This window comes from Aulostomus chinensis, chromosome 12, assembly GCF_037954235.1.
Source record: "Aulostomus chinensis isolate RoL2024-O1b breed Wild chromosome 12, RoL_Achi_v1.0, whole genome shotgun sequence".
NCBI classification, from domain to species: Eukaryota; Metazoa; Chordata; class Actinopteri; order Syngnathiformes; family Aulostomidae; genus Aulostomus; species Aulostomus chinensis.
This window is the reverse complement of record NC_141331.1, coordinates 16797172-16810955: the sequence shown is the minus strand read 5'-3', so window position 1 is coordinate 16810955 and position 13784 is coordinate 16797172. Positions and strand designations below refer to the sequence as shown.

At 43.6% G+C, this 13784-nt stretch overlaps 1 protein-coding gene across 1 annotated transcript in view; it reads left to right on the top strand.

The window, feature by feature from the left end:
* The window catches only part of anos1 (anosmin 1), a 45884-nt gene that overhangs the window by 21009 nt on the left and 11091 nt on the right, over positions 1–13784 (top strand). The window contains exons 3-7 of the mRNA XM_086220528.1: positions 3517–3579; positions 3851–4073; positions 8916–9100; positions 9426–9555; positions 11842–12047. Of these exons, the coding sequence (XP_086076654.1) occupies positions 3517–3579; positions 3851–4073; positions 8916–9100; positions 9426–9555; positions 11842–12047 (807 nt within the window). The remainder of the gene's footprint in view (positions 1–3516; positions 3580–3850; positions 4074–8915; positions 9101–9425; positions 9556–11841; positions 12048–13784) is intronic.

The window sequence follows — 13784 nt, the reverse complement described above, 5'->3', positions numbered from 1 at the left end:
ATAGACTTCAGTACAACTCGATTACATCCCACTTTTATGGTGTGTTTTCCCCACATTAGATCTCAGAAGTCAAACTCTGATTTAGTGCAAAGTGTAAAAAATTAATGCACCTCAATTAATAAAACTGTTTATACATGCAGGATGTTTTACTCGTGGTGTGGAAAGGATTTTTTGGTGGGTTCATTATAAGTAGTTCTGACATGCTAGAGGCCAAACTCAGCACATATAAAAAAAACAAAAAACAAACCCTCAACATATCAAAGCTTCTGAAGGAGCCGGTACATCTGCGTGTGATGGCGGCCAAAGCTTACAGCAAATACAGCACTTTCCCGAACATGTTTGCAGCATTGGCATGGTTTAGATGGAGCACCAAACTGTGTAAATAAGAATCAAGCACTTGATTGATGAGTGCACCTTTGTAATTATATACAGACGTTGTATTTGCTTTGGCAAGACATCTGTCGTCGGCCCTCCTCTTCCCTACTTAAATGTCGGGTAGTGGGTGTGGCCGGGGACAAACGCTGACAGATTGTCAGTTTCCAGCACACCTGCAGGGAGCTCTCACTGCCTCTCCTGATAAAGAATTCTGAAATACAACTTCCCAGTTATTGTTTGATGGGAACCTTTGCTCGGAAAAGGGAATGAGGGAAAAAAAATAACAACAACAAAAAAAAAAACCCTAACAGGACTGGGCGGGTGAGACAACGCTGAACACAGCCAGCATTCTGTTCTGTGTTGCAATATCTGTAATGCTGTAAGCAATGAGCTGTGTTAATTCATGCAGTTTGGCACACACAACTTGAGCATCTCGAGGTAACGATGATTCTATTTTCACTTGTATGGTCGTGATTGCGGTGAACCAAAAAGAGATTCATCCTTAAGAAAAGCCAGTGGAATGCATTCAGTCCGTGCACACAAGACCTTTCAATGAGTAAAATGAGCTTGATCCCCAGGCTTATGTGTGTATGTTCAGTGATTTGTAGAAGGGATTTGGGGGCTTTAGCATGTGCGTCTACTGGCAGAATGTCCTTTAGACGCTGCTGCGGCACAAGTTATTGCCTCAACACCTCATTGTTCCAGTGTGGTGCTTTTGTGAGGCTGCAGTGCTGAGCTTGCTGCTACTGACTGGGCCACAGGCAGGACACATTTGAGATCATAATTAAGATATTAAGTCATCATTTTATGAATATCAGATGATGGTAAAACTCACTGGATCGTGAGGATAGGACGCAGCAACTGCATACCAGCCTTAAACTCTCAGGCTCTCCAGTTGTGTAACATCATATGCTTTGTTTCACAGTACCAAGAACATGTTGTGAAAAGAGACAAAATATATTTGGCAGGTGATTGGATTCACCATCTGTCCATCAACATCTGTCACAGCCAATCAGATCATCGAACTACAGGCCGAAGCCAGTTGGTAGAAGAGCGAAATTTCCATTGAGAAAACCATTCAGTGGCCCTTTTTACTCTTCTTGAAAAGAAGAAATTAACCATTGCTGTAACAGCAGCTGCGCTGACATCTCTAGTCAGTTACTCACGTGATCTCATCACATTGTGACCTCAATATCTTTATCGTTATCCAGAAATTAAGAAAAGTCCCTCTCGACCAACCTCCTCCTCTCTCTCAGCGTTGAAGTCCATGATAAAAGAACAAACAAAGGGGCTGCACAGATTGTGTTGTATTCTCTAGACAAATCTTTGGAGGACATAATCCACCCCTTTTCCACACGGACTGATTGAGAGCTGGTTTGGAGGAGGTGCCTAATCCTGGACCAGCTCTTAACATTTTGTGTCAACTGGATCCAAAGCAGTACCAACACTTTGTTGCTGAAGAACCTATAACCACGTATGTCAGGGCCTGAAGCCAGGATTATCATAAACAACAATTTAACCGTAATCTTCCTTCCCACACAACATAAATTCATTGGACTGGTTTGTCAAGCAGGCTCTTGCAAAGCAAGAAAAGCAGGAACGTTCTAGTGCAGAGCTTCTCCTAATTTCTTTCAAGAACCATCTCTCAACCTGCAGCAGGTTTTTAGTAAGGGGTAGCAGAAGTCTGACAGAGAAGTTGAGTGTGTCTGAGAGCTGGCAGGCATGCGCACGGTCCTGATTACAGCATGTTCCTCCAGAAGCAAAGTTTATGTCTCATCATGCGCTCGTCCACCACACTCCATAAAAAGCAAATAAACTTTTCACTAGCAATGGCATAATAATGACAGAGTGAGCTAATGAGCGAACTGAATAGCTATAAATACAGTTCTGGCCCCTGACTGAGATGTGAAATGTCTTATATCAACTTTTTTGTTGAATGCAACCTCCTGTGTTGGCGCCTTCATCTCACGAGCAAGCAGTTCTGTACCTTCTTCACACCATATATTCCTCTGATGATTACCTCTAAAGAGATGGTCTTTTTTGTGAGCTTGTGAATCACTGCAGCTGCTTTGCTGATGGCAGCCCTCCATGTCTACCCTATCATATTTCCACCCCCCACTAACCAACATATTGGAGCGTCCCAGAAGAAGAATGTCGGAGAATGTGCTGAGAATTTACAGCCTTGCCTTGTGTCTCGGTGCTGCTGCTGCGGCATTAAGACGAGGCATGAGCAGAATGAGTGACTTTGGCAGGTCTCTGGTTGGTGTGGTTTGGGCCGCTCCCAGTGCTTCACAGAAGCAGCCTGGCAAACGCTCCAGTGTTTTCACACCAGCTCTCAGTGGCCAGCAGCAGGAGCACATAAGACCCCGGCTTCTCACAGTCCCATCTGAACACATGCCCTGTCCTGCGGCAGCATCTGCCTGATTCTATTGAACATGCATGGATTTGCATCCCCTTTTATTGAGTTTGATTTGTTCAGGGTGAGCGCTTCTATTTAGAGGAGTTCGACTCAATTGGTAAACTTTCATTTAAAATTTTATCATCCCATTATGTTTGTCAGAATGACTTTGTGCTGCACTCTCGCTGAGGTTTTTGCTTTTTATCCCACGCCTGTGCCAAACATTCAGTAAATTTGTTCCACGTGTTGAAAAAAAAGGGAATCCCAAGAACATTAAACCATGTGTTTATTAAGCACTCGCTAGCGTTGAGCGTGGCAAAGCGAAGGAGTTTGATACCAATGCCAGGCAGTATCAGGCTGATACATGAAAATAGGGAGCAGAAGCAGCAGGAAGACATTGAGGGGTCGGCAGTATGGGTGACTAGTGGTGTTAAGGCATGAAGACGCCATCTGTCAGGGGCCACGTCAGATAAAATCAAAGCACCAGTCGATTACTAGACAGGGCATGTCCGCCTGCTCATAATGGGCAAACCCTTTAGCCTGTGTTTGCTTTATATTGGTCTTTGAAGGTACGTTCAGCCTTTTAAAACGAGTTGGTTATTGTGAATACACAGGGGAAGTGTCTGAGCGATGTACCTGTCAGGCAGCAAGCGTAGGAGCACAGAAAAGCGCCATCTCCATAGCAATGGCTCTTTGATGTGCCTGGCTCTTTGAAGAACTGACATCCCTTCTCCTTTTCATAGTGCCTGGAGCCCTGCAAGGAATCCTGGGACCTGAAGGAAAACCAGTGCCAGGATTTATGCGAGGTATGTCGCTAGCAGAAAAACTGGTGTTGCCTCGGACTGTTCGAGGTTTGCATACATAGTGGGAAAATTCAGTGTGAGGAAATTTGGGGGGTAGGGGTAGGGTGTGGGGGTGGGGAGGGTTGAGTAACTCTCTGCAGTTTAATGTACTCCCCACGCCAGTGAGTCAGAATGTAAACAGGACAATCCCTGTTTGCTCACTGAGCTTGCAGCCGGAAAAGAAATCTAACATATATTTCCTTCTCCTTCTCCTCCTCTTCCCTGTACTCCCTAGCCTCTTTTTCCGAAGAAGCACTATGAGTGTCTTACGAGCTGTGAGTTCCTGAAGTCAGTGGAGGGAGTGAAGCAGGGTGACTGTCCTGCTCCGGAGAAGGCCAGTGGGTTTGCGGCAGCCTGCGTGGAGAGTTGCGAGGAGGATGGAGAGTGCTCGGCCGTCAAAAAGTGCTGCTCCAATGGCTGCGGACACACCTGCCAGCTGCCTAAGAACCTCTACAAAGGTAATACAGGAACACAACATTCTTGTATTATAGCTGCAGGAGAGTATTGCATTTCCTGAAGTATTGCAAGGTACTGCAAATTTCAAATGAAAGTACTAATCTTGACAGTTTTCACCTGAACAAGCTCATATTGCTCCTGAGGGTCTCGCAGCTCTGCTTTATTCCTCATTGGCTACATTCATGTAGGTATGAACCGCGAGAGACAGAACTTCTTTTATAGTTACATGTATTTAATGAACACAGAATCTGCATACCTACGTAGTACAAAATAAACAAAAACACACCCGACAACCTCTCTCTTTTTCTGCGTGAGTGAGAACGGAGAATGCACCGACTCTCTGTGGGAGATCACACAGAATCCCATATTTACATCCTGTCAGTACTTACTTGTAAGTGATGTATCTTGATTTATCAAGGTGAGGATTTCTTATCACAAATATTGAAAAATTATCCCAGTTATCAGTATTATAATGCTATTGTTCAAATGTAAAAAAGAAAACACAAAAAACAAAACAACCTGGTTTTAACAACTGGGTGGTCCACATGTCCACAAGTTGGACGTGTTTCTGCCTTTTGCCAGAACGTTCTTTTTGCATTTTCAGCAGACTGGATGCTGAGAATCCATCCTGTTCAGAACTCAGAACATCTACGGAAGTCAGAACTCTGCACCGGCGTGACGTGCAGCCGAGGGGATGTTGTGGAAGCTCGTGCGAAGGTGTAACAGGAGTGTTTCTCTCGTCATCAACCCGCGGCCGCTCCCCTCAGCTGTTACCAGTCAACAGTAGATCAAATCCTCTGCTATCATGAGTCAATCAAAGTATGATAATTGAAAATGTTAACCACAGGGAGTTCAACAGTCATTTGCAGAGAGAGCTGTACCTGTTTAACACTTCATCATGATCACATTCCATTTTGCTGCCATCTTCCTTCCAAAATGCCAAATATTGCCTATGAAATAAAAGTACCTCCAAACAGGGCTTTTCCATACAAGAGACATACTCCATGGACGCCTCACTAACGATTTGTGAAATACGTTGTGTTACATTGTTTACATCACCAATCACTTGCACCTTTATACACGAATACATGCTACTGACTTCTTGAACATTTACTAACAGAAACTTGTGTGAGTTCTTGATGTGTATCCCAGTGTTTCTCTTTCTGGACTTCTCAAGCATCATTTTATTACACATCTCCCCAAACAATTCCAGTGTTATTTCAGATCTTAACTAGGGCTTTAAATCATGTTCTGTGGCTTCGAAGAAAGAAGTCTGGCTGCACGGCTCAAGTGTGTAACGACCGGCCCTCTGGCAGGTTGGTGAAATTTACGACATTGAAGGAAAGCGAGCATTAAGCAACACACATCAGAGATGTTTCAGAATTCAGACAAGAAAGAAGTTTGAGCACAAACAAACAAATGAGATCTCCATTTATCCCGTTCAAGAATAACTTTTGATATCTAAAAAGATCCAATGTAATCACCATCACCGTTTTAATGTGCTTAACTTAGGCGGTTTGCATAATTTTCATCCTGTCAAACCAATTAATCCGCATCTGTCAGATATTCGTTTTAAATCAAGATGACGTCAATCGCGGATCATTTTGTAACAACCTGCTTAGAAGAATTTGTGTTGCTCTTCACCAACACATCTCTCATTCCTTTTCTCTTATAAATTGGACTCACCGCCAGCCACAGATGTACCCCAGCATCTCCGCTCCAGCGAGACAGTTTAATAGTTCTGCCCAAGCAGCCCAACGTTGTTGATGGTGCTGAGTTATTATGTGAGAGGAATGAACGTCTCTGAACTTGGAGATCTGAGCTTAGAGATACGAGTTGGAACTACATTATATACACTATCAGCACACAATCATTGGCAGCCCTGAGGCCATAACAAAGTTGAGAAGATGTTGAAGTGAGAGCAGTGGAATATGTGTCTAAATCCAGCTTAGGAACACAGCCGTGAAAGACTGTGTATACGCTTTGAATCATACTGCAGTGAGCATGTTTGTGCGCTTTTGTGTATTAGGTAGCAAGAGGCAAGTGCGTGTGATTTTTGGATCTGTGCACGCAGATTAGCGTGCTCTTATGTGTTTTGGAATCGGGTAAAATCCTGAGTGACATCATGGTGCTCAAAAGATGGACGGTATGCAAAAGAGGTGTAACTTTGAAAACGACCCAGTCAATGAAAACCACATTGTGATATGGAGTTACTTTTCTATCTTTATTGCACAATCGAACGGAATAGATTTACGATCAAAAGAAAAAAGAATTGGTGCTGAAATGTGCGGTTTAAAAAGGTATTCATGTGAATCCAACATTTTTTTTTTTTTGTGCAAATCCAAGAGCTTTTGTTTTCTATTTAATGGGATTTAGTTGGACGTAAGGCTGAAAGATGTAATAGTGCGTTCATGCAGCGGTGAAGTGGACAAAAGAGGTCACATAACAAACATGGTCGCCCCAGAACATCAGCTCCGTAGCAGAGTCCAAGTCCACCTCGGACCTTGCACCTTTAACCACTTCCTGTTTGCTCATGAATGCGCTGTAACACACATCTCTACTGACCAGCTGCAAGTCAAGAGGCCTGTCTTGCCTTTGCGTCACTATGATTGTAATCGTTAATCTATTTCACTTGCAATAATTTATCTTTTGGATCGCAGTGTTGATTATTATTTTTATTACGTTTGCTTGCGCAATGTATGAAAAGCAAGAATAATAACTATTAACTATATTGTAAAACTTTCAAATCATGAAAGAGACTTCTGAGTGCATGACATTTCACGGTCGGCGCTACATCGACACGCCCTCATTTACGCGATTGTATTTGGGTGAGCTCTCAAAAGGAATCCCGTCTCGATCTGTGGTGTTAAAGGTCTAATTAGTTGCTCATGGTTTAAACAGTGTAATTGTTTCTACGTGTGCACAAGTGTGTGTAGCCATGATGATCTATGATGCTGGAAGCCATTAGCAAACACAAGCAGGGTGAAATGGAGCATTTCCCCCACTGAGATCACTCTCAGATGTGTGTGTGTGTGTGTGTGTGGGGGGGGGGGGGGGTGTCTTCAGGCCCCCAATGTGGCTGACAGAAAAACTTACACATTGAGGATCTCTGTCTCTAAGAGACATTGGACCTCACTGCGGTTTTGATGGGTAACAAAACGACTCTTCACAACAAAAGACCGCAATTCTTTTGCAAAAATTACTCTCTATTGTCTCAAAACTGTTTTGGGTTGAATGAGATGAAATATGCGGTTCTTGAAGGGAAATAGGTGGTCTTTTTTCCTTTCATTTCTACATTACTTTGAGAAAAACTACAACCTCTCATCAAAAGCCATGCACAGTAGACGAGAAAAACAGGAAACGACTGCGTTTTATCAGCGACCCAGCGAGCGCCGCATTCACACTGACAGAACTTATCAGTCCATCATGTGTCCTTGTTAGCCGTCCTGAGTTTGTGTGGTGCTACCAGCAGGAATCGCTGTGTTTTTGATTAGAGCGGTCATTGTAACAGTATGTGCATTAATAAGACATGAATGGAGTGTGTGCTCTTGATCGTGCTTCAGCGGCGGTTACGTCATGCTCTGGAGTGCGTGGATTAAGCATGTGGCCATTGAAAAATGAAAGCCTTATGATTCTTGGACTAAACCTCACTCTAAAGTTATCTTTGGAAAGAGCAAACTGAGAGAAAGTGTATTTGATACCCTCCCACATATTGCGGAAGAGAGAGAGAAAGAGAAAGAGAGATAGAGAGAGGGAGAGAGAGAGGTCGGGTGCAGATGTGAGTTGGTATTTTTGTGTAGGCCCGTGTGTGGTGCGGTAGCAGGACTGACTGTGTGGGAAGATGAGCTAAGACGGAGGGAGAGGTGGAATGCTGTCGTTACCTTGGCGTGTGTTATTGCGGAGGAAATGTGACACGTTACACACACAGTCACACACCCACACACACTGACACACACAGTGCTGTGGAACTGTGAAACCACAACACAATAACCCCCAGCTGTCCGTTTGTAGAAATGTGTTATCAGCAGGGAAAAAAAACCCAAAGTATGCGCATGTGGCTCATGGGTCTTTCTTCATCTTCCAGGATTTTATTAGCATCAATCAATCACGTTTACATGCCCTGAATGAGGACTGAATAGAGAGTAAGTGTAGATGAAAGACTCCACATTCTAAACAGCCTTGATTAGGTTGTTCGCCCACAAGCTTCGCGGTAACCTTGATAGCGTGTTTACAAAATGCGAAGCGGCTCAGCATTGAGGTCTATGATAATGGGCTCGGCGGTTAGTCGAGAACTGTTGGATGTGTTCAGCCTTCTCTTGTACATCCAACCTTGCTTAGCCAATCTCCATCTCATTATCACTGCAGCCGATGCTCAATCAGCAACTCACTACGTCTCTGCAGCAATAAATTCCCTTGAACTTGGCTGAGCGTTTGGCCCAGTTCGCCACTTTATAAATCTCCGATTCATTGCACACAAGGACACCGTCCGAAAGCTGCAAGTGAAATGTGTGTTTTGCTCCGAGTGTGTGCAAGAGAAGGATGCTCTGTGCACCATCATGCATACCAAGACACTAACTATGTGAATCCTTACAAGGAAGCGTGGCTACTAAAACACATCTGTCACAGTAGAGAGATGATGCTGTTGACCCACAGCATGCATTAAATCTATCGCAGTGAGGTCATGTCTCATTCTCCAGTACGTGTGGTGTCATTTATCTTGACTTTCCCTTGAGAGGAAAACAAGAAATTTTACGCTCAACTTCGCCTTAGATGTTCCACATAGCGGCGAGTGCAGATTTAAAGTGCTATTGTCACAATATCGTCTTCCTCGCCTGCATTTTCAGGCGTTCCTCTGAAACCTCGGAAAGAGTTGGTGTTTCTGGAGCAGCCGTCAGGTCAGCTGGAGATCCGCTGGTCTTCCAAGTTCAACATCTCAGTGGAGCCGGTCCTCTATGTGGTGCAGCGGCGTTGGAACTATGGCATCCATCCCAGTGAGGATGATGCCACCGAGTGGGAGACTGTGGCGCAGGTAGGAGTCTAGACACACATGCAAAAGAAACGTGTTTAGAGCCTGCAAGTTTTTTGGGGGGGGGGGTTTTTGTGATGATTTTCAGATTTGCAAGCAAATTTCTGCCTCATATGTCATAGCGTGCCTCGTGCTGCAGCTGCGAACGCGCTGCGCCGCGCTGACAGACAGTTGCACACAGTTGCACATTCCTCAAAGTCACGGTGTCTTTTAAAGTTGGGTAGAGAGAAACACACGGATGACTGATGTGGCAGCAAACTCACACGGGGCTTTGACCCCTCGTGAACCCTGACCCCTGCGGTTTGCTCTCTCCCCATCTGTCCTTCAGACTGCAGAGGAGCGCGTCCAACTGGCCGACATCAGAGCCAGCAGATGGTACCAGTTCAGGATTGCTGCAGTCAATGTCCACGGGACCCGCGGCTTCACTGCGCCCAGCAAACACTTCCGCTCCTCTAGAGGTCTGTGTGTGTGTGTGTGTGTGTGTGTGTGCGTGTGTGTGTGGCCTTTGCTTTGTGTGTAAGTTCTTGTTTGACACCCACTGCCCTCCATTTGTTATGGTTAAGACCTTGGAGCAGGTGGAGCTTTGAAACCTGATTTGACAATTTATCTGTTCATGCAAACATTCCGCGTGTGGTGCATCTTCCATTTGCACGTCATCCAAATTTACACTGACTTATAGAAAGTAGCATTCTGATCTAAAAATGTCTTGCCTGCTAAGAAGCAAGAACGCTCAGAAGATTGCTATTTACACTTTTACATCATTTAGTTGTTTGTGGTTGCCGATGTTGAATAGATACAAGTTCTAACATGTAAAAAAATGAAAATATGAGATATGGCAATGCAAGAACAGTAGATAGGTGAAAAAATATAAAAAAAATAATTCATAAACAAAACAAATTGAGTGATACATGTTCAAAAAAGATTAGGAAGAAGTATAATTACTAGACTTTACTTATATAAACCTTTTCAATTACGATATTTAGAAACAAAATCCCAGTTTCATAGACCATCCAATTTAATTTGGGAATAAAACAACTATTCTATGTACAACCATCTGGTGACGGTTTTGTTTATATTTTTGAGTGATTGAATTTGTTCACAAATGACGTGTTGAAGGACAGAAATACTTTCGGTTTTGTTATTCAATCTAATAATGAGGATTTCTGTGTTACCGTGACACAGAAGGCTGAAAAACAACATCGACATAATACATTAAAAAAAAATTATTGTCATTGGCTCGGTTTAGCTGTTAGGATTAGTAGCATAGCCAAATAAACATTTAACACTTTTAATGTTTGCTCAAACTGATGATTCGTAGTTTAAACCTAATAATAAAAACAACATTTAGATGTTGTGCAGTATTTTTTAAGTGCTCAAAATGCTTTACAGTAGAGCCAGGTTGTTAAAATGTTTCTTTTCCACACCAGTGAGCTAAATGGAAAGTGTAATTCACAGACACACTAAATCAAAAGCAGGTAATGAGAGCAGATTGGCTGCCAAGAGTATTTATTTTCCGTGTTGCAACCAGATATCCACGGATGTCTTCAAAGGAGGGGATTCCCCCTCTTTACAGTCATATAACGTGTAATGTGTCTGAATTAGTCAGAATATTGCAGGTTTCAAATGAATGCTAGTGTTGTCTTGCCTCTGGAGGGAGTGAGGTCACTTCAGATCTCCGCTGCAGATTAGCCTGAAAGCTCCAATGGTGTCCTGCTCGACTCCCGTGCACCGCACATTGAATGAGGCTAAATAAGCGTGTGTGTTTGACATGTAGAAGCCGGGATATGTTGTGATTTACAGGCTCAGGAGGAAAGAGTGTTCAGTGTGTGTGTGTGTGTGTGTGTGTGTGTGTGTGTGTGTGTGTGTGTGTGTGTGTGTGTGTGTGTGTGTGTGTGTGTGTGTTGACCTGTCCTGTCAGTCCTCCACTCCCTGAGTGTTTGGATGTCTGACAGAGCTGGACACCAGGTGGGGAAAAAAGGTTCTGCTGCAGGACTGAAAACTGATCCCCAATCAGTCTGGTGGTTAGATTGATGGGAGCTGTCACGAGTGTCCTATCATTATTTATATAGCATCGCTGTATCATCTGATTGCAATTTAGCTCTTCTATTCTTTGTTGGGTCAATTTGTAATAACTGACTGCTTATTTATCTTGCATCAGCTGGTACAGGGGAACCGATGTGACCAAGTGTGTTTTTGGATGGGTTTAAATGCGTTTCAGGTGCGAGAGGGCAGGAGAGACGAGAGGCGGGGGTTGTGGTGTGAATCATTTTCTCATTACAGGGCTTTTTCCTTCTGCTCTGGTGTCTGGCATGTGGCCCTGAGTCTCCTCCTGCTGCGGGCTGACATAACAAGTCACAGCACTTATGAATAGGTTTAGAACCAACTTTACCCTGGTCTCACACACACACCCACACACACACACACATTAGTGCCCAAATGTTGAGCCAGAGTGAGCAGCATGTGTTTGTTAACCCCTGACCTGCGCTTTCGGGTGCTGTCGTACACTGTCATAGATGTGACATGACACCTGTCATAACATCTCCCAGCAGATTGTCAGAGGACAACTAATTACTTTACAGAGTCACAGCGGTTCCCCTCCTGAAATGCGGCGCAAACCTTCAAGTTGTGAAAGCCGCTTTACACCAAGGCTGAAATTATACGATAAAAAAGTCCTCGTTGTTCCTAAATGTCTGCAGATGTCTGTTACCTCCTGACAGTGTTTGTTGTCCTTGCTTTGTTTTCAGATCCATCCGCCCCACCGAGCCCAACCAGTGTGCGTGTCACCAACGTGACGCTGGGAGACGAAGGCCTGGTGACAGTTCGTCTCAACTGGACGCTGCCAGAGGAGCCAGATATCCCTGTCCATCACTATAAAGTGTTCTGGAGTTGGACTGTACCCTCCAAGTCTATGGTTCCATCAAAGAAGAAAAGGAGAAAGACCACCAACGGGGTAATCTTCTTATACTGTCTCAATGATGTGTTCTTTCTCTGGTCTTTCTCTCTCTCTGTACGGGGTCTCATCCAAGATTGTTTCAGCATCGTCTTCTCTGGACACGTCAGCATGAATATCCACGCAAGCCTGCAATGGAAGGGAAGATAAACATGGAGCAGGAGTTGCATGTATTTACCTCGGCTTGGGAGGTTGTTTCGCAAAAACTACAGGGCCAATTTTCATACAACTTGGTGATGGCGTGGGGTATCAGCCAAAGAAGAAGTCATTAAAATTGGAAGCAGACGGAAATCACTAGGTAGATGCGCATTATTTTTGTGAACCTTGTGAGGTTGAGCATTTGTTTGACCACTTGCAAGTGTTTCAGGCTAGAAAATTGGCTCTCCAGCGTCGACTCTCCAACTCTTTCCTGTAAGGCATCAGGAAACTGGTTGACACAATCTTTTGCAGCTATCTTTGTTTGGAATTGAGACGATTTTGCTGTCTTCATAGTTTTCACATGAACGCGTACACAAGGCCGTGACGTGTCATGCAGCGTGGCAGAGCTGATGTCGCTTCCAGAAAATGGCCGCTACTGCATCAGTGAAAAATGCAACAGTTTCATCCCGCTCTTATATGAGGGCTTTCTGTAAGAACAAGGAGGTTCAGGCAGGATTGAGGAAGATAGATTAGATTTGGAGCAGCTGCCAAGTTTAACCTCACTCTCAAATTCTTGGTTTATCAACTTATACGTGAATGCATAGTTTCAAACTAAGATGGGACTTCTGAAAGCAGTATCTGTTCTTAATGAGTTGAACTCGAAGGGCATCTGTTGGGCACTTTCTTTCACCCAGCCCAGTGGATTAAAAAATAAAATAACAAAATGCAGTTTTTTTTTTGCCATGTTCAACGGACCTGCCCCAAAAATTTATGGGTTCTTCCTTGGCCTGTGTGTCACCCCTCTACTACATTTCAGGAAAATTGGCGTGGAATTTTCTGTGTAACCCTGCTGAGAGACAAACACTGAGAGAGAACAAAATAACCAACGCCAAACTTTAAGAAATGCTTTTTTTCCTCCATGTTACTAAGATCTGGCCAAAATTTAATGGATTCTTTATTGGTCCATGCTTCACCTCTCCAAGAAGTTCAGTGAAAATCCTTTGTTTTTTAAAATAATTCTGTTAACAGACAGGCAAACCAACAGACACGGTTCAGAGCGTAAACCTCGGCAGATGTCATAAACACACCATGTTTGCTGTTTGCAAAGTCCAGCCTTGGTTTTTGACATATCGGCCTTTTTTTTTGGAGCAGAAGCGATCATATTTGGATGAAAAGGTGGAGACGTGGTGGTCACAGTGGTGTTGACTTGAGTACAGCGAAGCAGCCACATTCTAAAAACATACTCTCTATTTTATAAAAGGAACATTATACTGTATCGAGGAGGTAAACTTACGATTGAGACCAGAAACCAATGAAGATAATGTTGACTTATGTCTCCTATACTGCTAGATAATCAGTCGCCCCCTTCTGGTCAGAAGAAATATGGCAGGTTTATGTCACTTCTATGTTGTCCTTACTTATCAGACACATATCTGCTTATTTTATCATCTATTAGGAAGTCAAACAGATGAACCCTGGAATTCTAACGCATTTGCGAACAATACATATTCATGTTTTCAGCTATTTACTGGACTGTCACAGACCTCGGTAATGAAACATAATTGCGGCAGAAGCTTCACTTTCATTTAACTCACCTTA